The following is a 27,545-nucleotide window of genomic DNA, read 5'->3' as shown; positions in this document are numbered from 1 at the left end:
GGACCATGATTTAAAGAACAAAAAACAAAAACACTTTGGGGAAGGAAGACCTAAGGAGATAGGAGAAGCCAGCAAAGTGGATATTACAGGTACTGAGGCTCACACTGGACACATTCATAGGGTGTAACATTAATAGTGTTAATAAAACTTAACGATAATAATAAAAAAAAGATGGTGTTAATAAAACTTACCTACTGAACGTGCATAATCATCTTTTATTTTAAAAAATTAGACTGCGTTCCCAAGGCAGCATTTTTTGTTTTTAGTATCTAGGCTGTAGAAAATGGAAGAGATACTCAACTTCACACAAAGACTATTCTCTCAAAAACAGTATTAGTGGAGGTATTAAGGCTCCATGCTACAATGGAGCTTTATGAAAGTAATTATTCTGATTTCACTAATAGCTCCCCAGGGCCTAGAAACACCTAAAAAACATTAGCTTTATGGCAGGGTACTGAATTAACTTCTGAAAAATATGGTTTACCTGCTTTCCATCAACCATTTACTTGTGATTTGCCAGGTGCCTTTGTAACTTATTTGAACATAGAAAATAACAAAAATACTTTAAAGTATCTTTTCATTCAAAAGAAATGGCTTCTTCCAACATCTCAGTTTTTGTCATAACTGATTTGCAAAGTTGGAGTTTAATGAAACAGCTTCTTAAGAACTATTCTGGCCCCTCAAAAGTAGGTAAGAAAGGCTATAAGCTGTATACTAAATTAGCATGACAATAAACTAATCCCTATAGTATAGGATAGCTATTATTAGAAATAAGTCAACATTTTAACATTGCACACAACACACAAAGTGCACAATAAGTATACAATATTTTACCCCTTTAACCACTGACTACCTTGTTATACAGAACCTTTCTAGTGCTGGAAAAAGCTGCTTTGCTAGCCAAGCATGTGAAGGACCTATACACTGACAACTGTAAGACACTGATGAAAGAAATTAAATCGGACACAATAAATGGAAAGATGTTTTGTGCTCATGGATTGGAAGAATTAGTACTGTTAAAATGTCCATGCTACCCGAAGCAATCTACAGATTTAGGGCAATCCCTATCATAATTACAGTGGTATTTTTCACAGAAATAGAACAATAGAACAAATATAACTTATTTGGAACTATAAAGAAATGGAATAGTCAAGGCAGTCCTGAGAAAGAAAACCCCAAAACCCCACAGACTCAGAGATAGGGAGAACATATTGGTAGTTGCCAGGGGCAGGCAGTTGTAGTGCAAAATGGGCGAGGGTGGTCAAAAGTTACAAACTTGCAGTTCCAGAATAAAAATGTCACAAAGATGTCATGGACAGCATGGTGACCATAGTTAACAGTATTGTATGGCGTGTTTGAAAGTTGCCAAGATAATAGATTTTAGGAGTTATCATCAAGGGGCACCTGGGTGGCTCAGTTGGGAGAGCATCTGGCTATCTCAGATCTTGATCTCAGGGTTGTGAGTTCAGGCCCCACGTTGGGCATGGAGCCTACTTAAGAAAACAAAGTTCTCATCACAAAAAACTTTGTGGCTGTTTATGGTGATGTATGTTAATTAAACTCACTGTGGTAGTCATTTTACTGTGTATACAAATACCGAATCATTATGTTCTACACCTGAAACTAATGTTATATGTCCATATATCTAAATTAAAAAAAAAAAAAGCTACTCTGATGACCTTTCCTAGTTATTATCTACTCCCCCTCATGAAGGGTAACCACTATTCTCTCAACCATAGGTTGGTTTCGTCTGTGTTTGAATTTTATACAAATTATACATTTATATAATCTGTTGTGCCTGACTTCCACTCAGCAGTATGCCTGATTCATCCTTATTATTAAATGAAGCAATATCTTATTTTCATTGCTGAATCGTATATCCCATTGTATGACTGTGGCCCAATTTGTCCATTTTTACTGTTGATGAAACTTTGAGTCATTTCCAGTATTGAGTTATTATAAATAATATTGCTGTGCACATTTCTGTAAATGTCTGTTGGTGTACAATATCCCAGTGTAGTTTAAGGATGTCATTGCTATCCAGTTCTGTGGCACTGAGGCAGATAGTCATTTACAGGATAATTTTAAATCACACAATAAGAACGTAGTTTCTGTCTTGTGGTCACCTCGTGTCGGAAGTGTTGGAACGCCCCTACAAGTCCACTAGGGAAACCTGTTAGCTGTACACAGCTGTGCTTATTAACCTTGCCAAGCAGAGGAGATGACTGCCTTGACAATTCTCAGTGTCTCAGAAAGGGGACCTAGGGCACAGAAGGCTTTAGAGGCTGGGCTAGTCAGAGGGAGGTTTAAGGTCAGATTTCCTCGGGGTTTTTTTTTTTTTTTTTTTTTTAGTTTCAACATCTATAACTACAATATTAGTCTTCTGATCCTGCCAAATAGTTCTTTTATACATGCCACCACTAGTTCTAGGAACCTTATATCAGTCATTCTGTTTAAAATTTATACATTTCAACTTACCGTGGTTTAATGTATGGAAAATGATTAAATTGTACACTTTAAGTGGGTGAATTTTATGGTACGTAAATTATATTCCCCTAAGGCTTTTTTGAAACAAAAGAAGCCTTGGTTAAAAGTTCGAAGACCAAATTCTAGGCCTGCCTGTTCCATAAAATCGCTATTTATTCAGTCAGTAAATATTTGAGAACTTGTAGGTGCAGGAAATCTGGTAAGCTAACTGACATGGTCCCAAGACTCCTAAAATACTGGTAGGAGAGAGTGAGTGTGTGGGCGTGAGTACACGTGTGTGAGCAGGCACAGGGCGAGGCACATTCAGACAGAAGCGTATGCCTTGTAGCCCAGGATGTGGAAGAATGTCTTTGTGACCCAAGGGCAGAAAGGAGGGGGCCCCAGATGAAAGAGCAGGCTATGCAGGGAGGCCACATAAAAGAGTTCTTTTTCTTTTGAGCAATAGAAAGCCATTGACTTTTTAAAGGCAAAGGGGGTAGTGACATTATATTTGTGTCTTGGAAAGATGGCTTTGCTGCATTCAAAATTACGAATTCGAGATGTCCAAGAGTGGAAATATGCACACTCATTAGTTGGCTACAGTTTTGACTAGAGACGATGGAAGCTCATGAGAGACTGGTGAGAGAGAGAGAGATGTCAGAATAACCTAGAGATGTCTGGAGGGTGGAACCTAAAGAAAAGAGGGTATCCTAGTAAACCGAGTTTCACAGAATTGTGGGGTACCCGCTAACCATTTTTAAAATAATATAGGTTGCAGTTAGTAGGAATGAACAATCAGGCATATTTTCATATTAGTATACCTGTTGGCATAATAAACCTTCACTCCCGCCATTGCTGTTGCTTTTTAAAACGTATACATTTGGGGTGCCTGGGTGGTGCAGTCAGCTGCTCAGCTCCAATTCTTGGTTTCCACTCAGGTCATGAGATCAAGCCCCGCATCGGGCTCCATGCTTAGCGCGGAGTTTGCTTAAGATCCTCTCTCCCTCTCCCTTTGCCCCTCCTGCTCGTGCCCTCTCTCTCTTTCTCTCTCTCTCTTTCCCTCTCTCCCTCTTTCCCCCCCTCTCTCATAAATAAATAAATCTTTTAAAAAAATAAAATGTATCCGTTTGATTAGTCATGATGAAATTAGGCTGAAGGGATTCATAGCTTGAGTAATTTAAAATTCAGTATGTTTTGCTCCTCCTGTGTTACCTTTGTTTCAACAACAACTGTGATTTGGTTTTCTTCCCCTCAGTGTTCGACTTTCATCAAGCAGCTGATGGTATCCAGGAGCAGCAGAGACAAGAACAAGCAGGAAAAAAGTAGGGTTTTTTGTTTTTGTTTTCGGTGCAGTTTAAGCATATCCAGACCCTAATGTTTAAATTCCAGGCCAGAGGTTTAAGAAAAATTATTAGAATATCCTGTTTAGACTCCAGAGAAATCTATAGGATTGTGAAACTAAACTTACAGAAGATAGCAAAACAGAAAATAGTCAAAGTACCTTCATTCGTTGTGATGATGTGACCACAAGAACTCCATTTTTCTTGTCTAACTCAAAGCTTGTTCTGATTTATTTTTAAGTTTGGGTACCACAAAAAAGGGCATTGGCCCAGTTTATTCTTCCAAAGCTGCTCGGAGTGGACTGCGGATGTGTGATCTGGTTTCTGACTTTGATGGCTTCTCTGAGAGGTAACTAAAACTCGTGTTTCAGAGTGGCAAGAGCAAATGGGATTTTTGGAATTTTTCAAATCCAGGATGCAAATTGGTAAAATCAGTATTGTAGTTGAATAGTGGTGTTTGGCTTTTTTGGTTTTATTTGGACTTTAAAGTTATTTTTATTACTTAATTTCAAATTAAACTTCATGAAAAGTAACCTCATGATGATATCCTAGCAGTACCTTAAGAAGGCAAAGCCAAAATTGTATTTAAGGATTGGAGTTTGGAATGGTTTGCTGAGAAACAGAGATTCCGGGGGGTGCTTTGGTGGAGCTACCACATCCCAGAGTCTTGACCCTCAGATTTTCAGTTCTGGAGACCTGCTGCCCCCCGCCCAGACATAATTAGGCTTTTAGGTACTGGTGAACTCTTGTGTCCCAAACTCCCCTTAAACAATAGAAATTGCCTCACTGACACTTACTCTCTAGAAAAATCTCCATGAGAAACCTAATCATCATCATCAAAGCTATATGGTGACTCTGTGATGGAGAGTTAGTTGGTTGTATTTAGTAACAGGTGGCACCAAAGGCCCTACCTCTGTCTCTCTTAAAAGCATCATGCAGACCACCCCCTTTTATTTTTCACAGTGTAGTAAAATTCATATTGAAGTGTTGGAGATTTTAGTTCTTCCCTCCACGCACATCACCCCAATTATGTTGTTGGTATTCCTAAATTTGAATAAAAAATACTGCTTTTGAGTGTGTCACTTATTCATATGACTGACCTGTTTAGATTTTATTTCTTAGAATGGAGCTTCAGTTTGGGATTCATTTGTTTTAAGTGGTTTCAACACTTATCTACAGAAACCATTTGAATCGAATGATATTCAGACTATTTTTAATTGAGCTACTGTCTTGATTTATGTCTATTTCTCAGGTTCAAAGTTCTGGCTAACCAATACAAATCTATATACCCCACTCTGGAAATCGACATTGAAGGCGAATTACAAAAACTCAAGGTAATGCTTTCTGGCCTTTTTAATGTCCTTTTTAAGACTTGTTTGCCAGATTGGCATCTAAGATCTTTCATTCATTCCCGTTTTGCATTAGGAACTGCAAACCTAAGAATGAAGAACGTGGAGTGTTTAATTTCCCTTACGGAAATTACCTTGTGACTGAGAAGTTATATGTTAAATAATTTGTAGTATAATAAATGCCATACAGATATGCGTAAAGCATTGGAAGTGAGAACTGGTAAAGCAAATTACTTGTCCTTTTTATGTCTAAAAGTATATAGGCCTGCCTAAAAGGACATAGTATGTTTGAGTCACTTCACATGATGTGGCTGAAATAAAAGATTGAGTGGGGAGCAGAGAGGAGGAGTTCAGGGGTCTTGTAGTGGTCTTATACGCAATGATAGAGAGTTTGGCTTTTATCCTGGAGTTAATGAAAAGCTATCGAGTAATTTTGAGCAGAAAAAAAGACTAGATTTGTATTATATAAAAGTCCCTTTTAGTAATGTGGAGCATAGATCAACAGAGGGACAGCAGGAGATAACTTGTAAAGCTGGCCGGCCCGTTCTGGAAGGACGCCCCACAGGGCCAGTGTCTGTAGCAGTTTGTCTTAAAAGACAGAGAAGGTGATTGGCCAAGGGTTGTGTCCATGTGTGGCCGCTTTCAGTTGTCAGTGGTGCCTGAGTTCGTCAGTAGGCAAATCTCCTACCTTTCTACCCTTACATTCGTCCCTGATGTTTGGTGCGTTTCAAGATGGGTCCTATGTATATGATTATTACTTCTCTTCTATAAATAGGTATGAACGTGAATTCCATAGCTGAATAGGAATTTATGAACCTCATATGCCATTCTAGAATGGTTGTATACCTTAGGCCTATCTACTCACTAAATTCCTTTAAAAAAAAGAGCTCCCTGGAAGATTCTAAATGTTGGGAATTTAGATTTCAGTGTATTGGTCATTGCTCAGAATAGACTGCCATCTTCTTTCATTCTGTCATGAAACAAATATTTTCAGTTTATTCCTGGCAACTTGGAAATATTTATGCACTAAAATGTGAATATGGCTCTTTGGTTCTGTTTTATCCATGTTTCATGTGAATGTAAAGCAGATGAATAATCACGAACAGAATTGGGGAAGAAGATTGTTGATAGGTGGTATATGTCGAACGAGCACTTTAAGGAATAAGGGACATGATAAATGGCATGGTCATTTCCAGCATGACAAAAGGTCTAAACCAGGAATAAGCAGGAGACTAGAGCCAAGGGGGTGGAGGGACACCAGACATTCATCAGTAGGTGTAACATACTTGGTTAGTTCATGAGTGGATGGCGGAATTTGCATACTAGACTGGCTAAATATGGAAACATAGTTAAAACTAGGTTTTATTGTAGTTATACTTTAGGCCTTGGGGGAATTCTTATTTATATTACATTTTTAATTGAATTCTAAAATTAAGCAGTGTTATTAATACTTTTAATGTTTTGTGAGAGTTTTACAATGCTCATGTGTAAAATAGTATTTGATATTATCTAGTAATACTGCTGAGATATTGCTGTAATGGAATACAGTGCCAAAGAATATTAACAATTGTCACCGTTTGCATGCTTGGCAATGTCACTTGTGACCTGCACCAACATTTTGACAATCACCCGGATGCAAGTTTCAAAACTCGTGGTTACATGGATTATAAATATGGCTTTTTAAATACCTCACAAAATATAAAAGCACAGTGTAATATACTCAGCTCTTTTTATTTTCCTGAGAGCTGGTTTGTGAAGAATGGAAGGTGAGGAACCTTACTTGCAGTGAGGTTAGTGTAGAACCTCTGAATTTCACTGTTTCTCTACTGTTCTTGAGCTAGGGTCTCATGTCTGGTTCTGGGGGATCAGGACAAGAGACCAAAGCTAATCCAAATATGCAGTAGGGTGAGCGTAGTCACCAACCCCCTTCTGCTTTGCAAGAGTTAAGTTTGCCTTGTCACAGTCAGGTGAGTTGTACTTGTACTGGTCATGTTGTAAATTTATTAGCACACATTGAAATTGTTTTTTGTCTTTGTCTACAGGGTTATATGGAAAGGATTAAACCAATGGTGAGAGATGGAGTTTACTTCCTCTACGAGGCCCTGCATGGACCACCAAAGAAAATCTTGGTAGAAGGCGCAAATGCAGCACTACTAGATATTGATTTTGGTAAGTGAGATAGGACTTGCGGGAGCTTAACTGAGCCCTAAAGTACTTAGGGTATAAATAATTAATGTTTGCCTTATGGGGTTTTAAAACAAGGCTTTTAGCTTGTATATTCAGGAATGATGGACGTTTGTCATCTACTAATCTCTTTTTTTTTTTTTTTTTGGTTTGTGATGTAGTGTTCCATGATTCACTGTTTGTGCATAACACCCAGTGCTCCACGCAGAATGTGCCCTCTTTAATAACCCATCACCAGGCTAACCCATCCCCCCCACCCTCCTCCCCTCTAGAACCCTCAGTTTGTTTTTCAGAGTCCATCATCTCTCATGGTTCGTCTCCCCCTCCGACTTACTCCCTTTCATTCTTCCTCTCCTGCTATCTTCTTCTTACTAATCTCTCTCTTTTTTTTTTAAAGCAATATTGTGGAATACACAATGCATGTGTTACGATTTGTAGTTCAGGAGAAAAATGAAATCACTATTTGGGTCAGTGGGTTTGGGATTCTTTAAACCGATTTCCGTTGTTTGGTTCATGCTCCATTTGCTTGGAACTTTAAGATGATTAGGGGAATCCTATGGAAGGATCTTTACCTTTAATTCAGCCTTTTTTTTAAATATCGAAAACTAATCAACATTGTCATTAAACATGCCTATTCTAAGATCTGTGGAAATCCATTTAACTCCCTGGGCGTGACATTCTGAATGGATTAGGGCATCCTCCATCTTAAAAAAGTTAAGGCTTTAACTTCTTCCAACTACTGCCCTATTAGGTTGTTGGCCTTTCCCTCTGAACATGATCTCCAAAGATAAGTCTGTTCTCAGGTCTTACTGACATTTCATTGGCTTTTGACTCCAAGTATACCAATTAAATTTCTATTACTGTAGATTGGTATTTTTGACTCCATAATATGCCTGTGGAATCTGGAAAGAAAGCGGAGTATCTGGTTAGCTTAGTGGATAGTTTAAGTAGGAACAGGATCTTTAGGGATGGGGGAGTACACCCCTCTTAGCTTCTCTTATCATTTTTGGGATTATTCCCTTAATAGAGATCAGAAGATAGGATAATGAATACCACAAAATTCTTAGTATACTGGTGTCACTCTAGGTTGTGGCTGTATCTTAAAAATCTATATCAAGAGAATAAAATAAATTCATTTTTAAACTAACAGGAACATGTTAAAAACACAGATTATAACGCCGTGTTTTGGCATGAAATTATTCAGCAATCCATTAGGTGAGTACCTACCATATAGAGCTGAGTAACTGTGCACATTCAAGCAACCTCCCCAGAATGAACACCGCAGGGAGAGCTCTAACTGCCTGTGTTTTGATCTCATTACAGACAGAAAGGATCAAGGACTAAAGGTTGAGGTTTGAGAGGGCAGTTATAGTCAAGTCTGTCCAGTACCTAGAATGTACTCATATGCAGATTTTTCACAGTAATTCTGTTTCAGAGGAATGTATATGTGTGTATAATATTTGTTTCTTTTTTAGGAACTTACCCTTTTGTGACCTCTTCGAACTGTACAGTTGGAGGTGTCTGTACCGGGTTGGGAATGCCCCCTCAAAATGTTGGAGAAGTGTATGGGGTCGTGAAAGCTTACACAACTAGAGTTGGCATTGGTGCCTTCCCAACAGAGCAAGACAATGTAAGCCTGTTTTTCAGTAGATCCAGTTCTGAAAGTTTTAACATAAAAACTTCTGGGGTGTCTTGGTGGCTCAGTTGGTTAAGTCCAACTCTTGGTTTCGGCTCGTCGTGACCTTACGGTTGTGGGATCAAGCCCTGCGTCAGGCTCCACGCTCAGCGGGGAGTCTGCTTCGGATTCCTTTTCCCTCTCTTGCCCCCGCCCCCGTCTCTCAAATAAAATCTTTCTCTCTCTCTGTCAAATAAAATCTTTAAAAAGAAGGTGGGTGGGGGGGTGCCTGGGTGGCTCAGTTGTTAAGCGTCTGCCTTCAGCTCAGGCCCTGGTCCCAGGGTCTTGGGATCGAGGTTGGGCTCTCAGCTCATCGGGGAGTCTGCTTCTCCCTCTCCTGCTGCCTGCCGTTCCCCCTGCTTGTGCCCGCTCTCTCTCTGTCAAATAAATAAATCTTTAAAATAAAAAATAAAATAAAAACTTCTGCTTTTTTTCCCTTAATGAATTCTTCCTGTGCTTTTCACTTAAGTGACAGCAGATTGGCAACAAAAGACGAAGGGTTAGAGAGAACCTAAAGGTAATTTTAAGCACCAGGCTACAGGAAGGTGGGTTTAGGAGGGAGGTTGAGATAGTGGAGGAGAAAGAAATGGGTATAAATAAGAATTGCCTTTCCCCAAGAGCTTTTCTGGAGCCGAGGCTGAGAAGAGAGACTTCCAGACTTGGTCTATTCCCAGCCAACAGCTCTGTGGTGGTGACGTCGGGTGGGGCACTGTCTGAGTGTTGTATACTTGGAAGGTCTTTGGACCTTTGGACCTCATGACCCTTGGGGAGCTGGGTGGTGTCACTGTCCCCCTTCTGCACATGAGGAAACAGGCACGGAAGGCTGAAATCACTTGTGCAAAGTCACTCAGAGGGACGGGGCTGGGATTCAAACCTGACAGAGCAACATTTTAAAAAACACATAGTTGTATTGATGTCAATACAAGAGGTAGTGAAATGATGACTTTAATCAGAAAGGTGTAACTTAGGAGTAGATAGACAATAAGTGAAAAATTGGGTTGTAGGGAATGGCTGTGGCTTAGATCTTTGAGCAATGTCGAAAGGGCATTGTGCTGTCCACACCGACTGACCAGCTAAGAGTTTGTCTCCTGGTTTTTGGGAGGCTCATTGAACTACAGTTCTTGGAACAATTGGCTTAACTTGTCTATTTTAATAAATAATTAACCTTGTTTTTAATATGAAGCATTTTGTATGTTACTCTAAATTTTAAGAAGTTATCCAACATTGTAAAAACTATAGGTTTTAAAGAAATGGTAAAAAATGAAGCCCAAAGTGGATCTCTTCCAAATAATGCCTACCTCACATACGATCCATCATCGGTAGGGAATTCTGTCTTCCACTTAGTTATTTTTTGGAAGATGTTCATCTCTATAAGACTTTGACTTGGTATATGATCTTACATGTAATTCTACTAGATTGACAGCATTGGTATTATAATCCTAAAGTCCTGTTTTCTGTTTTCTAGGAAATTGGAGAATTATTACAAAAAAGAGGTCGAGAGTTTGGGGTAACCACTGGAAGGAAAAGAAGGTGTGGCTGGCTGGACCTGGTTTTGCTCAAATATGCTCACATGATTAATGGATTTACTGCGTGAGTATTCTTAGAAACATTTGTTTCAGGAAACTAAGGTACAGTTTATGACCACAGGTTAAATTTTGTGGAGTGCAAACTTGAAAAACAGTGCCCTGGTAGAAAAGGTTCACTGTTTGGCCTCCAGATGAAATTGTAGCTCAAGGTTCAAGTGGACCAAGATCTAGGGAAAGGGTACCCAAGGGAAAGGACCCCAGGTTGTCTTCCTACATATCCACGATTGGGAAAAAGGAATCATGTTACTCCCACATGCATGTAAATATAGAAGGAAGTGAGGTATGTGGGTAGGTAGGTAGATGGTGCATTTTGCTTATATGGAGGGGAAGCAATATAACTGACTTAGTGCATGGGCTTGATTTATGTCTAACTCCTGTTTTCAAATCTCAGATTCATGCGTTGTGCCAGGACTTTGGTCAAGTTACTCTTTCTGTGCCTCTTTCATCATCTTTAAAATCTAGACAATATTATTACCTACTTCCTGTGAGTGTTTTGAAAATTAGGTGAGAAATACAGTGAGAGCATATAGTGTGCTGCCTGGCTCACTGAAATCACCTGGTAAAAAGTTGCTATTCACACATGTACATAAATATGTAAATAAATGTACTCCTGTTTGTATTAATTAGGCTTAAGTTCCAGCAAATAACAGAATAAAAGATACAAAAAATAATTTGTGGGTAAGAATCCCAAACTTACTCTTTTAGCTAATTATATACATTTTCCCTTAAAATTATTTCCTAGTCAGTTTACTGGGAGATTTGATGTATCTTGAAGAGGTCCTTGATGTGGTGTCCTCACTTTGCTTTGACAGTTTCTGAGCAGAAGGATGGAGGTGATAATAACCAGAGTAAAGAAATGAGGATCGATGGCCTACATGTAAATGTACCTGTATCTTGTAGTATTCCATGTGGAACAGCGAGTTCTGCTGTGTCCCACAGAGTGCATCCTTTACTCCAGGCTGCTGTCCCTCAGATATGTGTTGATCCATCATAAGAAAGCTAAGCGGGGCTCCTGGGTGGCTCAGTCGGTTAAACGTCCAACTCTTGATTTCGTCTCAGGTCATGATCTCAGGGTCGTGAGATCAAGCCATGCTCTGGGCTCTGCACTGAGCGTGAAGCCTGCTTGAGATTCTCTCTCCCCTCCACGGCTCCTCCCTACCCCACTCGTGTGCACACTCTCTCTCAAAAAATAAAATAAAGGTGGTGTGGATCAATCAGGGAAAATAGAATTATTAGAAAAGTAACTCACAAGTAGATCAGTTAAGTCATTTTTTTATTATCAGGAAAAGGCATGCTTTATGTGTGGCACACTTTAGAATATAATCCTGACCAGTTTTCAGAATTGCTTTGGAGTGTTTAGCTTTGTATGAATTTTCCTTTACTTCTTCATCAAGTTAGATGTTAGGGCCTTTAATAGTTTGCTGTTTGAACATTGCCTTTCCTTCCACTTAGGTTGGCACTTACCAAATTGGATATTTTGGACATGTTTACGGAAATCAAAGTTGGAGTTGCTTACAAGTTAGATGGTGAAATCATACCTCATTTCCCAGGTACTTTTTTCAGTCTGTGAAAAAAAGAATATTATTAGGTGAACGTGTTAGAGCAGTTTAATCAAGTACCTATGTCTAGTCTATGATGTATAGCCACAGGGTTGATACGTTCTTTGTGAATAGCAAAAGTATATTCACATGTTATTGGCATTTGTTTCATAGCTGCTATGCATTTGGATCCTGGGTTGCAGTAATAAGCGTGTGTTCAGACTCAAAATAGGAAAGAAGAAACACGGTCCCTCTGAGCCCATCCAGCTGTGCTGCTCCTGAATCTCATCTTCCCTATTTTGAAAGTAACTTCAGTATAGCATTCTTCTCTTCCTTGAGAAATGTGGGGTAGGAGAAGAGTGCTGCTCGTAAAAGTAAGCAGGCTCTTAATACATTTACCCACCCTGTTCTTCAAGCCACATGAATGATTTTTTCTGATCTCCTATGTCAAAAGTGGGTGGTTGTAGGGAGACTTCCTACATGAGGTACTGTGTTTCTTCAGGCATATCTTTAGTTATAGGATTTCTTCATTTACTCAGGAAGTTCCATAAATGTTTCCAGCTTCCAGAAATAGGAACCATTCATTTGTTTAGTCATCCTGTAAGCCTGGGAATATGCCAAACAAAGGAATACTCACTAGCTTAATGAAACTTGGTAGGCTTGTAGGTTTTGTGACTTGCTGATGACGACCAGTCCTTGGGAACCAAGGATCACCTTAAGTTCTTAGAAACACGTTTAAAATCATTATCTTTTAGGGGCGCCTGGGTGGCTCAGTTGGTTAAGCGACTGCCTTCGGCTCAGGTCATGATCCTGGAGTCCCGGGATCGAGTCCCACATCGGGCTCCCTGCTCAGCAGGGAGTCTGCTTCTCCCTCTGACCCTCTTCCCTCTCGTGCTCTCTCTCTCTCATTTTCTCTCTCTCAAATAAATAAATAAAATCTTAAAAAAAAAAAATCTTTCTTAAAAAAAAAAAAATCATTATCTTTTAGTCCAATGGGCCATCTCCAGTCGGTTTCTCTTGACTGTTCTTTTCCTTGATTGTGGACTAATGACTTCTGGTTGTAGTGACTCAGATTCTGTTATCTTCCTCTGAAGAGTATTGGTTCTTGTTTTAGGGGACAGTTGAATTACTGGCTGATCATCTTGAACTTGTATAAGCTCGGTTTTCTGCTGTGTTAGTGTAGTTATGTGAAGCGCCCAGGGTGTTTCCCAAACCTCTAACCTAGTGTGGGTCAGTCTCCAAATTTCGGTCTCCTCTGTGGAACTTGGTAGCTTGGTTTTAGGCTTCCTTATGGAGGGTCTGCAGTCAGTTATACTCTTGAGCATGGTTTTTAATTTTAAGGAGCAGCCTCTCTGCTACCTCAGCTGGATGCCAGGAGAGTTACCAAGGTGTAAAGAGATCGCTCCAATGTGGCAGTGCTGGAGCTCCAGTGTATCCTGTCCCTTTCCCTCTGCCAGCATTGCTTGGCCTCTAGAATCTGTCCCACTCAGCTGGGTGACGACTTGCATCTGGTAGGCCTCCAGTGGTCCCATGGGTCCCTTCCATGTGAAGTTGAACATTAGCCATGGGACTTTCACCCAGACTTCTGAGGGCTGGGAGCTCCCCATATAGCTCCCTCCTCTCTGACACTTGCCCGTGTTGACTCGAGCCATTTCAGTTTTGCTGAAACCTGGTTATCTGCCTTCTCAGCTCAATGGGACTACTGTTTCTCCCCTGACTCTAGCGTCCTGACTTCCAGAGGCTGGGAAGTTGTCCTTGGGCAGAGAGTTGAGTACTTTCAGGACTTGCTTGTGAGTTTTCTTTTTCTCAGAACCTGCAGTTTTGTGCTGCTTGTTGTGCACATTGACCAGTCGTGGGATGTGGGCTGTTCTGGGGAGGCACCTCCCTTCAGTGGACAGTAATTTCTGAGCGGGAGTCCTCAGTGGGCAGTGGAATGAGTGTCTGAGTGCTGACTTGGGAAGTCTGGACAGATTCCCCACAGCATCCACTGTACTGTCTCTAGTCAAAGAAATTGTTCTTACTTTCGTACATTGTCCATTTCTATTAGGGGATATGGATACAGAGAAAATGATTAGGTGAGATAAGGAAGGAAATTTCCAGCTCAGCTTTGCACAATCACAAAATCAGTAGATTTCCCAGATGAGAGCAAGTATGCAAGTCTCCTTTCTGTGAGGTTGCTGCCTTTACGCAGGTCCATAATCTCTAATGCACAGTGTGGAAATCTAAAAAGCTCTAAAAATGGAAAGTTTAAAGTTTGGCATCAAAGTCCTTTGACAGCAAAACGTGACTTGAGTTGATATCAGAGCTAATAATCTCTCTGCTTAGAGTGAAGAGTCCTGTTGCTGCAGGAATGTGTTTGATTATGAAAATATTGCCTCAGGTGGTAAATGTGTACTGTCTGACCTTCCTGCACTCTGGGAAACTGCATTCCAAAACACCTCTGGCTCCAAGGATTTTCATAAGAGATCATGAACCTTTGACACAGCAAAAAGCTGTTCGGCAATAGGCAGCGTTCTACCATGAAAAAAACAGACTTATTCTTTAACTTTCAGCAAACCAAGAAGTCTTAAATAAAGTTGAAGTTCAGTATAAGATGCTCCCAGGTTGGAACACAGATATATCAAATGCAAGGACATTTAAAGAACTACCTGTTAATGCACAAAATTATGTTCGATTTATTGAAGATGAGCTTCAGATTCCAAGTGAGTATACTTTATGAACAACTGTCTTTTCTCTATTTGTACCTTTCTACCTTTGAGATAAAATAAAAGATCATTATTACTTTGTAGAGTGTTCATGATTTGCATCAATGCCTGGGAAAATACAAAATAACCTTATTTCTTAGAGTAAATATAGTCATCCTTTTTTAATCCTTTGTATGCCTGAAGACGATAGGTTACCTCACACTGTTTTGACCCTGTCTTAATTCTCTGCTACTCTGGTTTTTACCCTGTGACATTCATGCTTGTTGCTTTCTCCCTCCTAGTCACAAATCCTTTTGTATCTTCACCTCCACCAAAAATGGTTTGTGGTTTTTCCACTCAAGATTAAACCACTGTTGGGAGTTGGGGGAGTTTCTTGAATAGTTAGGAGATAACAGGTACAGAAAATAGGAAATCCAGTCTGAAAAAATACAAGAGGAGAGGAAAGAATAAAACTTTATTAAAAAACAAGCTGGCCAGGGAGTTAGGTATAACCAGGTTATGGCTGTGACTAGTTAAGGGAAGTCTTTTAACACATTGCTTTCTTCCTTCTACTTGTACTGGTAGAGATTGGAGAGACAAAAGCGAAGTGGGTAGAAGGTGTCCTCTATGTAGAATTCATTATATACTTACTCTGATTTGTATTGTGGTTCGTCTCAAATACGAGTCTTGTTTTCCAAATTGCTCGCTGCCCCAGCCAGTGTGACGTCCAATTTAGTCAGCATGTTTGCTATGGCTCTTGGTCAGCATTTTTTGAAATGCAAGCAACAGTGAACTTAACAGTGGCCTGTGTAAAATTCCATAAAGGTTAACCCATGTGGTACAATATTTAGAGATTCCTATAGACTGGTTCAGGCTGTGCAAGTTAAAATAGTATTCTTTTACAGATGCTTCTACTTTTTTGAGATACAGAAGTTACACCGTCATCTCTTAGCATCCTGCATTTATCAAAGATGCTTATCTAGTTATTAGGGACTTAATTAAGGGTTCTTTAGGTCTCTGCTGGTTTAGGCCAATATTTTGCTAACCTAATTATTAGGCATTGAGGACTTGAAAATATCACGTGATTCAAACTGGAACTGGTAAGGCTGTGCTGGATGTTGACTGCACGTTCTGTTTAGAAATCAGCCCAGTCTTCTAGCAGGACAGCAAAGGATAACAGAAGGCACCTGGCAAAGTTAGTGACCCTGGATTGAACATTATAAATGAATTAATACTATTCTTGTACTTTCCCCCCTACCAGTTAAATGGATCGGTGTAGGTAAATCCAGAGAGTCTATGATTCAACTCTTCTAAGGATTTCCAGTGATACAAGAAACACTCCATGAGGAGGGGGGGAAAGGACTTTCTTAAATATATCATTTATGATCTGCAAATTTAAAGAAGAAAGAACTGAAGTGAGTTTTAAGCCCTCCAGTTGTTTTCAGTCACTTCAGATGGCCGGCTGTGTGGAGAAAAGCTTCGGTGTGTGCCGGTGTCAGCCACCTTCGCTGGCAGAACCGCCGAGTCATGTGCTGCTCCTGCTGCTCACGGTGCCGCGTCCTCTCTCAGTGTTTAGTCATAGTTTGATCCATGTTGTTGGGAATCTAAAATAGAGTTCCTTTCAGTGTAGTTTTTCTTCATTATTGTCATTGTGTGTTCTTAGGTTTCACCTCTATTAAATAGGAAGAACAATTAATGCAGTTTTGCACAAATATTTTTTACATTCTGATCATTCAATTTGTCATTGTGATCTTTTCTGTTTGAAAAAAATGATAAAAAGAAGGGTTCTGTAAACTTTTGTAATGCTTTAAATTCTGTTTAACTCGTGAACTGTTTATTTTCTGCTGAGACCATTGCAAATTTGAGCTTTGGCAGGGGGGAGGGGATTATATTCATGTATTCTTTAATTTGTACAGAACACAAAACTTATTTCTCTCTGTAAATTATTTAATACATTGAACATTTAATTAAATGTCCAGAGAAAGGTGTTCCCTAAAACAACAATCTTAATGTTAAAAAAAAATTAGTCATTAAAAGATCATTGTGATAATTGGTGGATATTTTTCTTTAATTTCAGGCGTTAACTCTGAAATGTATAGCTGTTCTTTTCTATCTTACCATTATTTCTAAATCTAATGGATTGATTTTCAACATTGTGCCTGCCAGTATACCTACAGAATCATCTATATAAGTGTCCAAATGAACCCAAATTGTCGGTCATACTTTTGATCATGCCTTTATTTTTTCTTTCTTGGAAAAAAAGAGGTGTCATTTTGACAATTAGGCTTAACATACTGTGTTGTAGATTATCCTTCAGTGAACTATTTTAAATGTTTAAATTAGGTGCCACTTAAATTTATTTTATTATACCATCAATAGCTGATTAAAAAGAACCAAATATTTCTAGTATGGTTTGTGTATTGTGTTTTTGTTCTAGTAAAAGAAGTACTGGTAATACTAGTATATGGGAGAGCTTTATCCCTGTAGTATGTAGGGATACAGTGGGGAGACATCAAAACAGTCATAGAAAAGAATGTAAGTATCTTTTGTCTTCACTAGACATATTTTTATTAATACTTAGTTTAGAAAATTCTAAAAGAGAGCCAGCCTTGTTGGATTCAATAAACTAAAAGGATAGTATAGATGATCTTTCAAGCCCATTGCCAATCAATGACCATGTAAAATTTATATTTAATATTACAATAAATAATTTTTATTGATTCTAATGGAAATTAAATGGGCTTTTATTTCTCCTTACCCTTTATCTTCCTACTTGAACTACAAATCAAGTTGAGTTGAAATGAGCTTTTTTAAGTCCACATTCTCATCTTGGCTGAAAGTGTTGGGTTACTGAAACAATTTTAGTAATGGTCCAGAGGCAGATGTGAAGAACTCATTCTCCAAAGAGATTACTAAAGAAGTAAATAAACTTAAAAAAAAAAAAAAAGAAAAACTGTCTTAGGGGGACCTGGCTGTCTCAGTCGGAAGAGCATGTGACTCTTGATCTCAGGTCGTGAGTTTGAGCCCCACGTTGGGTATAGAGATTACAAAAAAAAAAAAAACCAAAAAAACTCCAAGTCAGTGCTTTTTCTTTTTTAAACCAAAAAAGTGCAAATCTGTTGATGTTGATGGACATTTACTCATTTTTGACCAGGTTGAGTGATTCTGTCTTCAGAAGTGAGCTGTTTGCTAAATAAGTTGGTTAAGAGAGAGGTTTTGCTCTTCAGATACAGTTCAGTGTTTGAAATCCTAGGTAACTGTATAACAGTAATCTTTATTGAACAAGAGTATTTGCTGGAATCCACTAGGTGTTGGTGTGGTGGTGTATTGCGGACAGCGTGCCAGACAAACTTATTTGTAAGCAATCTGTGCTACAATGGTAAAGTGCAGGGTGTTACGAAGGAGAACTTAATCTGTTTGGAAAGAGTCAGAGATGGCCTTTAGCAGGAATAGCATTCAAACAGATTAAGAGGATGAGTAGTCAGGGACAGGACAAAGACCCAGAGGCTGGAAACACTTTGGAAAGTTGGAGCAACTGAAAAAAAATGAGTGAGGGGCTGGTGAGGCAGATGAAGTTGGCAAGAAGTTGGAGGAGCCCTCTGCCAAATAACCAAAATATGTTTCCCCTGAAAGAAAAGGCCAAGGCCAAAATGTAATAGATATGCTTAGGAGGGCATAACAGGGACACAGAAAAACTGAAACAAACAAGCTCTCCAAATTTTAAAGCGCAGTAGAAGGGAACTAGATGGCAGAACAAGGTATTTCAATGGGGAGATGGCCTATTTAGTATATTTACTTTTTATATATTAATGGAGTGATAGAGTTGAATGTCCTTCACAATTGAGTATGTGAGTTGAATGCCATTCCAGTCAGAGTTGCCAGGGGGTTGTTAACTGGACAAAATTGTACTTGAAGCTTTGGTGGAAAAATGAATGTGCAAGAATTCCTAAGATATTTTTGAAAAAAGAATGTGTGGAGAGTGTTAAAACACTGTTAAGCTCCTGTAGTCAAAGTATGTGATATTGTCATGGGAATGAACAAATACACAAGGGAATGGACGGGGCATTTCAGAGGTAGGTGCAGCTTTACATGGGAGCTTGATAGAGTCCAACAATGGCATTTCATGTCATTGGGAAAGTGCATTAGAAGGTGATAGGAAAACAATCTCAAAACATGAACTTCAGATTGAATAAAACTCAAATTATAAAAGGTTTAATTAATGAAAGTAATACAGGAAAATATCTTCAGGAGAGCCTTGTAAAGAAAAATTAGGAAACCTAGAAACCCTAAAGAAATACATACAGATTTGACCAAATCAAATAATTTTTAAATACTTAAAGCTCATTAAAAAACAAAAACAAAGAACCCTGAGAAAACAAAAGGCAAACTAGGAAAAAATATTTCAACAGCTAGCCCTTACACAGCTGCCACAAGTAAGAACGTGACAACTAACAGAAAAGATGGACAAAGTAATACCAGTTAATCCGCAGAAAAATAAATGTAAATGGCCCAAAACATGAAAAGGCAGACACTGTCCCTGCAGAGAGGAAAATGTGGGTTAACGCGATGAGATCCCACTTCCAATCTCGCAGAGTGGTAAATATGCAGTCAGTGCTATGGCCCTTTCGTATACTGCTAGCAGAGGGGGATTACTGCAATATGGGGGAGGCAGTTTGGCAATTTCTGATACAATTTATTTGCAAATGCTTTGACTCACCAGCAATTCCATCCCCCCACCAAAAGCAGGCCTATTTTGCATGTAATTGTATCATTAGAAACACATGAATGTCCATTAATGGCATACCACGATCTTCTATGAAACCTTTAAAAGTATCCAGTTAGATCAATATGTATTGATTATAAGATGACCATGACACATTGACATGAGTGCAGCATGTTTTCTACTGTGCAACTCCATTTGGAAAGAGTGGGGAAGGGAAGGAGAAAATTGAAAACTATTGATCTAAAGCTTGGACAAAGTATGTGGGGGGATATATCAAATAGCTAACCTTGGTCACTTGGAGAGGACTTGAAGGATTCCCTGATCTTTGTATTTTATTTTATTTTTATTTTTATTCATTTTTAAAGATTTTATTTATTTATTTGACAGAGAGAGACACAGCAAGAGAGGGAACATAAGCAGGGGGAGTGGGAGAGGAAGAAGCAGGCTTCCCGCTGAGCAGGGAGCACGACACGGGGCTCGATCCCAGGACCCTGGGATCATGACCTGAGCCAAAGGCAGACACTTAATGACTGAGCCACCCAGGTGCCCCTCATCTTTGTATTTTAAAAGCATATAATTTTAAATGTTTTTAAGAAATGAGCAACAGCAGTTTACTGAGAATAATTTGCTATTTCAGGTGTACCTGAGAACCAAGTATATTTAGTGATTAATACTTTCAGAAATGCATTGTCTGTCACAGTCACTACCCCTTTGGGAAGTATGGTTGGGATACTGGCATTTGGCATCACTTTTTTGGCTCAATCTTTAGAAACCTCATGAATGAAGGTCCACAGTGACACAAATACAGAGGTAGTGAATGCAGGGAAAACTATGCGTTCACTGGATTCAGCAGTCACGTAGTATATTAGCTTCTAGAATGTGGTGGGGTGGGGGGGGGAAGAGAAGACTATTAGCTCTGTTAACTCTTTTCCCACTGCTTTTGTTTTTTTCTCCAAAACTAAAGAAAAGTTTTGTTTGGAAATACCAGTGTATATACCATTAGCCTAGCTTCTCATTTAGAACTGCATCCACCTCTATAGACTCTACCAAGAAGGAAAATAAGATTTGGCTCATCTTTATGCACAGCATCGATCTGTCTTCCTTAGAGACTTCTTGGTCTGATTTTGTTTTATTTTTGTCAAAATTATACATACATAATGGTTTTTATTGAAACAACTTTATTGAGGTATAATTTATATACCATAAAATTCACCTGTTTTAAGAATACAATTTGGTGATTTAGTAAATTTATGGAACTGTACAACCATCACCATAATCCAGTTTTAGAACATTTCCATCACCCCATAAAAGTTCTTTGTGCCAGGGGCGCCTGGGTGGCTTAGTCAGTTAAGCATCTGACTTCAGTTCAGGTCATGATCTCAGGGTCCTGGGATTGAGCCCCACATTGGGCTCCCTGCTCAGTGGGAGTCTGCTTGTTCCTCTGCCCCTCCCCCAGCTCGTGCTCTTGCTCCCCTCTCTGTCTCAAATAAATAAAAATTTTTTTTTAAGATTTTTTTATTTATTTGTCAGAGAGAGAGAGAGACAGCACAAGCAGGGGGAACAGCAGAGGGAGAGGGAGAAGCAGGCTCCTCACGGAGCAGGGAGCCCGTTGTGGGGCCCGATCCCAGGACCCTGGGATCATGACCTGAGCCGAAGGCAGATGCTTAATGACTGAGCCACCCAGGCGTCCCTCAAACAAATAAAATCTTAAAAAATTATTTGTGCCCATTTGCAGTCACTCCCCATTCCCACCCCCAACCTCACAAACTCACTCTCTGTCTCAATAAAATTGCCTTTTCTGGACATTACATGTAAGTGAAATCATGGAATATGCATGCAGTCTTCTGCATCTGGCTGTTTTCATTTAATGTAATGTTATGAGGATATACCAGGGACTTCATCCTTTTTTAGTGCTGAACAGTAGCCCATTATATGGATATACCACCTTTTCTTCATTCATCTGTTCAGCATTTGTAAGTCTGTGTGGACATATCTTCATTTCTCTTGGCTAGTCACCTAGGACTGGAGTTTCTAGACCATATTGTACATTTATAATTAATTTTTAAAAGAAACTTCCAAAATGCACCAGTTTACACTCCTACCATCAATGTATAAAGGTTTCTCCATATTCTTGTCAAAACCTGTAATAATGTGTCTTTTTGATTGTAGACATTCTAATTGGTGTGAAGGGTTGTGTTGTTTTAATCTGCATTTTCCTAATGTGACTAATAATGTTGCAACATCTTTTCTTGGTCATTTGTATACCTTTGGTGAAGTGTCTATTCAAATATTTTGCCCATTTTTGAAGTAGGTAATTTTCTTTTTAATTATAGCAGATCACTGTATATCATCATATATCCTGGAAACAAGTTCTTTATCAGATACAGACTTTGCAAATATTTTCTCCCTATCTGTGGCTTGCCATTTCATTTTCTTAGTGGTATCTTTTGAAATATAAAAGTTCTAAATATTGATCAAGTCCAATTTATCAATTTTTTCACTAATAGATTGCATTTTCACTATCATGTTTAAGAAGTCTTCTGCCTAACCCAAGGTCATGTATGCTGTCTAGCGGTCACTCACTTTAGATCCAAAAATACAAGTAGGTTGAAAGTGGAAGCATGGAAAAAGATATGCTAATATCATACAAAATAGACTAAATCAAAAACTATCACAACAAAGGACTTTATGTATTGATAAAAAAGTCAAGTCATCAAGAGATGTAATAATTATAAATATATACTCACCAAACAACAGAGCCCTCAAATAAATGAAGCAAACATTGATGGATTTGAGGGGAGAAATATTTCTCTGATAATAGTTGGAGTCTTCAATACCCCACTTTCAGTAATTCATAGAACATTTAGATACAAGATCAATAAGGAAATCGAGAACTTGAACAACATTATGAACCAGCCAGACTTAACAGACATTCATGGAACCCTTTACCCCAAAATAATGGAATACATATTCTTTTCAAGTGCACATGGGATATTCTCCAAGAAAGACCGTATGATAGGTCACAAAACAAGCCTGAGAGTTAAAAATATTGAAATCCTACAAAGTATCTTCTTTGATGGCAATGGCATGATGCTAAAAATCCATAACAGAAGGAAAACTGGAAAATTCACAAACAGTGGAAATTTTAAAACACACTTTTAATCAGTGGGTCAAGTAGGAAATCATAAGGGAAATCAGCAAACACTTAAAGATGAATGACAACAAAAGCACAACATAGTAAAACCATGGGAAGCTGCAAACATGGGCAGCGCTCCACAGGAAATTGAAAGCAGTAAAAGGTCTCACATCAACAACTTACCTTTACACCTTAAGGAGCTAAAAAAAGAAAGCAACCTAAACACAAAACCAGTAAAAGGAAGGAAATAATAAAGATGAGTGAAGAGGAACAAAATAGAGACTAGAAAGCAACAGAGAAAATCAGTGAAACCGAAAGTTGGTTATTTTTATTTTCTGTGTTTTCATGTGTGAGGCCACAGCATAGACCCTTGCATTTGAGAGGTTTCTGGTCCTTTGATGATTTCCTCTGTTCTGTCTCTAGAATGCTTATTAGTCAGATGATGGACCCCCTGATTTATTATTCTGTGTCTCTTATTTTTTTTATTTTTAAAAAGATTTATTTATTTAAGAGAGAGAATGAGAGAGAGAGAGCACTTGAGCAGGGGGAGTAGCAGAGGGGGAGCAGGGAGGAAGGGAAAAGAAAGGGGAAAGAATCTCAAGCAGATTTTGCTCTGGGTGTGGAGCCTGATGCGGGGCTTGATCTCATGACCTGAGCAGAAACCAAGAGTCAGACACTTAACCGAATGAGCCACCCAGGTGCCCCTCTGTGTCTCTTTTAAAGCAATAATCTTCTTTGCCTTTCTATCCATATAAAGTTTTCCATATAAAGTTTTTCAACTGGTAGGCTTCACTTTGGGGTGTTGAGTAGGGAACCAACTTGTATGTTGGAGGGCTACTAGGGGTCAGAATGTAGGAATCTTTTCTTTGGGATCATTCATTTCTTTAGAAAAGACCCTCTAGCTTTTTGCCTGGGGAATTGATGCCCAGTTGTTCGGATAGGGGTATTAACTCTCTGTGTACAGACTTTCAATTAATCCTTTTTGTTTTTTACCAGTCTCATAGCTCACTACAGCCCTAAGCCATATCTGGTTTTCCACATCCAGAGCCTCTGTAGGGTCTGTGGTGCTGGCAGTCTTCCTTCTTGGCTACATCCCCAGGTTCTTCTTTTTTTTTCTTTTTTCCAACAGTGAGTGATGCAGTTATTGAGCAGATTATATTCTTACTTGTCCCCCGTACAACAATTGGATTAAATGTAAGATGGTTTGTCAGCACCAGCCATGAGCCTGGTGTTGGGGCCGATGTGAGAACAGATGACAAGTTCTCTTAAACTTGACTCTTGATTCCCTGCCCTAGGCTGATCATCCTCATTCTGAAAAGAATTTGTAACATGAAATTTTTCAGGATTATAGCCATCTGGATACACACTTAAATCAGAAGTAGTTCTGTTATTATTTTAATCTAAAGCAGTCACCTAAGAACTCCAAATGTTTTGTTCAAATGCCATCATTATTTTAAATTTAAAAGGTTTTCTTCCAAAGCTGCCTCTCTTCACAACAGTAGAACTCTGGCAGTGAATTTAGTGGTCTAGGATTTGATGAAACTGTGGCTAATTTCTGGTCCCAATCTGGAATTTAAAACAAATTAATGATTTATTTTAAGACCATTTACTCCTAAATTTTAACATACTGTCAACAATAATTGTGTGCAATAACAAAACAATTTGGCGGATTTAAGACAAAAGAATATATGTAAAAGATGTGGGAGTAAAGGACTTGTCAAAAGGTGATTTCTGTGTTTCAATCTCTGATCAAGAGGCCTATTGCTCTATTATGCCCAAAAGTAAATGAAATTAAATCAATCATATAAATTTGCATTTTGCATCCTAATTTTAGACCCCCAGACCATTTAAACCCTACATTATTTACAGGCCACTTTGTATGATGTTTGTGTCAAACATCAGTTGTTACCATCCCTAAAATTCATACCCACTGGAGTTCCCTTGTATTTTATAACCTCTTATCTACAATAACGGATAGTTCTGCTTGTCCAAAGGTGAGCTTTCGAGGAGAGCTGGGGGTTAAATACATCAATCGTCTTGGCGAACCAAAGAGCAGCATTTCGGTGATAGCATCGTAACACAATTATCTTATGTGTAGCGTTGTGCACTGTGTTCAGTGTTTTACTCACATTAATATCCACAGTAATCCTCACAGGCTCACTCACTGATGGTGTCACCATCTCAGGGAGATTAATGAACTAGCCCAAGTTCATAGGATTATGAGGGGACCTGACCCAGGAGTATCTGGCCCCAAAGTCCCTGATCTTTTCCCTGCTCTCCTCCACCTGCCACAGCACTTCAATAGCATTGAAAGATACAAACATTTCTTGATATTAAGAATGGATAACATTTCATCAAACCCAGGAGTAGGACCAGAAATGCCATCCCTGGAAGGATTTTTTAAATCTAATTTAGTAAAGTGTGTACCTGTCTGTAGCAAGCAACAATTTGACTTTCCAAGGCTTATGGTGGGGTTCAAATAGCAACTTGGACCTTCTGGAGGGTTACATTGTGTTCCAGGGAGATATAGCTAAGTAGTTTAGGAGTGTGAGGAATCCCACTCACCAGCCTTAGTGATCCTTGTTGTCAGAGTTGCCGTGGAGTGGAATGACCCACTCAGTTAATGAGGTAAATTCAACAAACTTTTGGGGGATTCCTTCTGCGTCTCCCTGCCCACAGACAGTGGATGCTATCAAGCCTGAAATATGCTATGCATATTTGGGGGTGGGGAATACTATTGAAAGGACATGTGAAATGATTTTTGGGATTTCCTTACCATTTGCTAAAGTGAAATTATTGTTCATGTGGAATTGTGGGGGTGACTTCTTTGAAAGTCATCATTTAGTAAAAATGAAATGAATAATTAATTGAGAACTACAGACAAAATGTCTGCTGAATCCCATTTAGTCCAGCTACTTTAATAATTTAATATCATTTAATATTATCACTTTGAACAATTTAAGAGATTTGCAAGGACAACTTTGATTATATGTCATTACTACCTTATGCACTGATTTTAGAGCTTAATCCCTGTATAAGATACAATTCCATTGCGTTAGATTTTTTGTTTGTTCTGTTTGTTTGTTTTTTACAAGTATTTATTATGGCACATGCTGATTCTTTGATCAGTTATAATAGCTATTATAGCTTTGAAGGCTTATAAATTTTACCTACAAGCAGAATGCTAAAGTCTTTATATGGATGTCTCAGTTTTGTTAGGTAGATACTATTTTTAGTCCTTTATGCAGATGAGAGAACTGAAGGTCAGAGAGTCTAAGGGTCACACTGCTATTGAGAGCATATGTTTTATTTTTGAAGAATGAATTTTTTTAAGTATTTGGCTCCGGGGTGAGTAATACAAGGGCAACTTTTGTCTGAGGGGCCATCCTATCCTCCTAAGCTGTAAGTTCTCTGAGGATGGAGTCTTCATATCTTACACCGTGTCTTGCACATAGTCTGTGCTTAATAAATGTTTCCTAAATAAATGAATGAACCCCTATGTGCTGAGAAGGAATTTTTCCTGAAGAAGAATTTCTTGAGTGATAACTGTGATCTATCATGATCTATATTTAATCTGTTTCTCACCAATTCCTAAAAAGAAATAAGAACTGAACATGAAATGCAAATCAGTGCTAATTGAGACATAAGCCCTGCCCTTAAAATCTGATCACAAATGCTGGTCAAATGGTCAAGAGAAAAAACCCCACACCTTGATACACAACTTACTATCCATCTTATTTTGTGAGAAGCCCTTCCCCCAAAGACTCCTTCAAGGAGTCAGTTTCTTGATTCAAACAAACGCTTGAGTCAGCCCCTGCTGTGTTCTCTCTCAGTGCTCAGATTTATGACCTCTCTCTATTGGGTCTCTTGCAGACCAGCCTTTGCCTGCCAGATTGTTGTTTACAAAATGATCGCCAACCAAGTATTTCGCAAATCCATCCCATTCTCTACTGCTACCAGCGATCATCACTTGCCAAAACCACTGCTTCCTAAACCTGGCTGCATGGTGGAATAACCTGGGGAGTTTTTTAAGTTACTGATGCCTGGGACCACCCCCTCCCACCGGGAGATCCTGGTTTGATTGGTCTGGGTCTGTCCTGGGCATCTGGATTGCTAAAAGTGATGTCACCGAGGTTAAGAACATTTAGCCTAACCACTGCCATGGCTCCTGACTCACCATATTTAATCTCGGCCCCACCCGACTCCTCACCCTGCCTCCTTTTCCTTCTCCACAGTTAGAGCAATCTTTCCAAAATGCACTTTTTAATCATGGCACATCCACCGTCCTTCAAACTTTTCAATGGTTTCCCATTAATCTCAGGCTAGAGGTGCCAGAGCTGAAAATGACCTGTAAACCCTCCCCTTGTTACATCTCTCGAGCCACATCCTGCTCCACCCTTCCTGATTTCTGTGCTTTAGCACATTCTTACTTTTTTTTTTAGTTCCTCAAACATGTCATGCCCCTACCACAGGGCTTTTGCACATGCTGTACTCTCTGCGAAGCTCTTCCCCACTCCTTGCCTAGTGAACATCTAGCTCATTTCCTCAGAGACTTGTTGTCCCTTTCTGACTTGTTAAGTGCTCCTATAGCATCACATAAACTCTGCTTCATAGCATTTATGGCAGGTGAAATTTTATGCTTATTTCTGTCTTGGTTCCCCACTGAAGCTTCTTGAATGTAGAAATGTGTCTATTTTGCTTGATGTGGTATTGCCAAAACCTTGCACAATGCCTGGCATACAAGTAGGCTCTCAAATTATTTACTGAGAGAATACAGATGAATGAATGAAAATGCTCTTGACAGCAGATCTATCACCAAGCCCAGTTGATGTCACCTCCAAAATATCTCTGGAATCCATTCATT

General features: G+C 39.1%; 2 protein-coding genes across 2 annotated transcripts in view; one reads left to right on the top strand and one right to left on the bottom strand.

Annotated features, from left to right (window-relative positions):
• The window catches only part of ADSS2 (adenylosuccinate synthase 2), a 34,480-nt gene extending 17,251 nt beyond the window's left edge, over window positions 1–17,229 (top strand). The window contains exons 5-13 of the mRNA XM_028111525.2: window positions 3,722–3,788; window positions 4,048–4,155; window positions 5,059–5,140; window positions 7,198–7,324; window positions 8,815–8,969; window positions 10,480–10,604; window positions 12,053–12,150; window positions 14,691–14,840; window positions 16,084–17,229. Of these exons, the coding sequence (XP_027967326.1) occupies window positions 3,722–3,788; window positions 4,048–4,155; window positions 5,059–5,140; window positions 7,198–7,324; window positions 8,815–8,969; window positions 10,480–10,604; window positions 12,053–12,150; window positions 14,691–14,840; window positions 16,084–16,136 (965 nt within the window). The 3' untranslated portion in view covers window positions 16,137–17,229. The remainder of the gene's footprint in view (window positions 1–3,721; window positions 3,789–4,047; window positions 4,156–5,058; window positions 5,141–7,197; window positions 7,325–8,814; window positions 8,970–10,479; window positions 10,605–12,052; window positions 12,151–14,690; window positions 14,841–16,083) is intronic.
• A 6,865-nt stretch (window positions 17,230–24,094) lies between these two features.
• Window positions 24,095–27,545, bottom strand: part of SPMIP3 (sperm microtubule inner protein 3) — a 31,574-nt gene continuing 28,123 nt past the window's right edge. Inside the window, 2 exon segments of the mRNA XM_028111771.2 lie at window positions 24,095–24,164; window positions 24,166–24,247. Coding sequence (XP_027967572.1) covers window positions 24,095–24,164; window positions 24,166–24,247 — 152 coding nt within the window.

The sequence above is a fragment of the Eumetopias jubatus genome, unplaced genomic scaffold, assembly GCF_037043125.1.
Source record: "Eumetopias jubatus isolate StellerSeaLion01/CBP00866 unplaced genomic scaffold, mEumJub1_p1.0 scaffold_12, whole genome shotgun sequence".
NCBI lineage: Eukaryota > Metazoa > Chordata > Mammalia > Carnivora > Otariidae > Eumetopias > Eumetopias jubatus.
The sequence above is the reverse complement of the archived record's forward strand: the minus strand, read 5'-3'. Positions and strand labels throughout refer to the sequence as shown.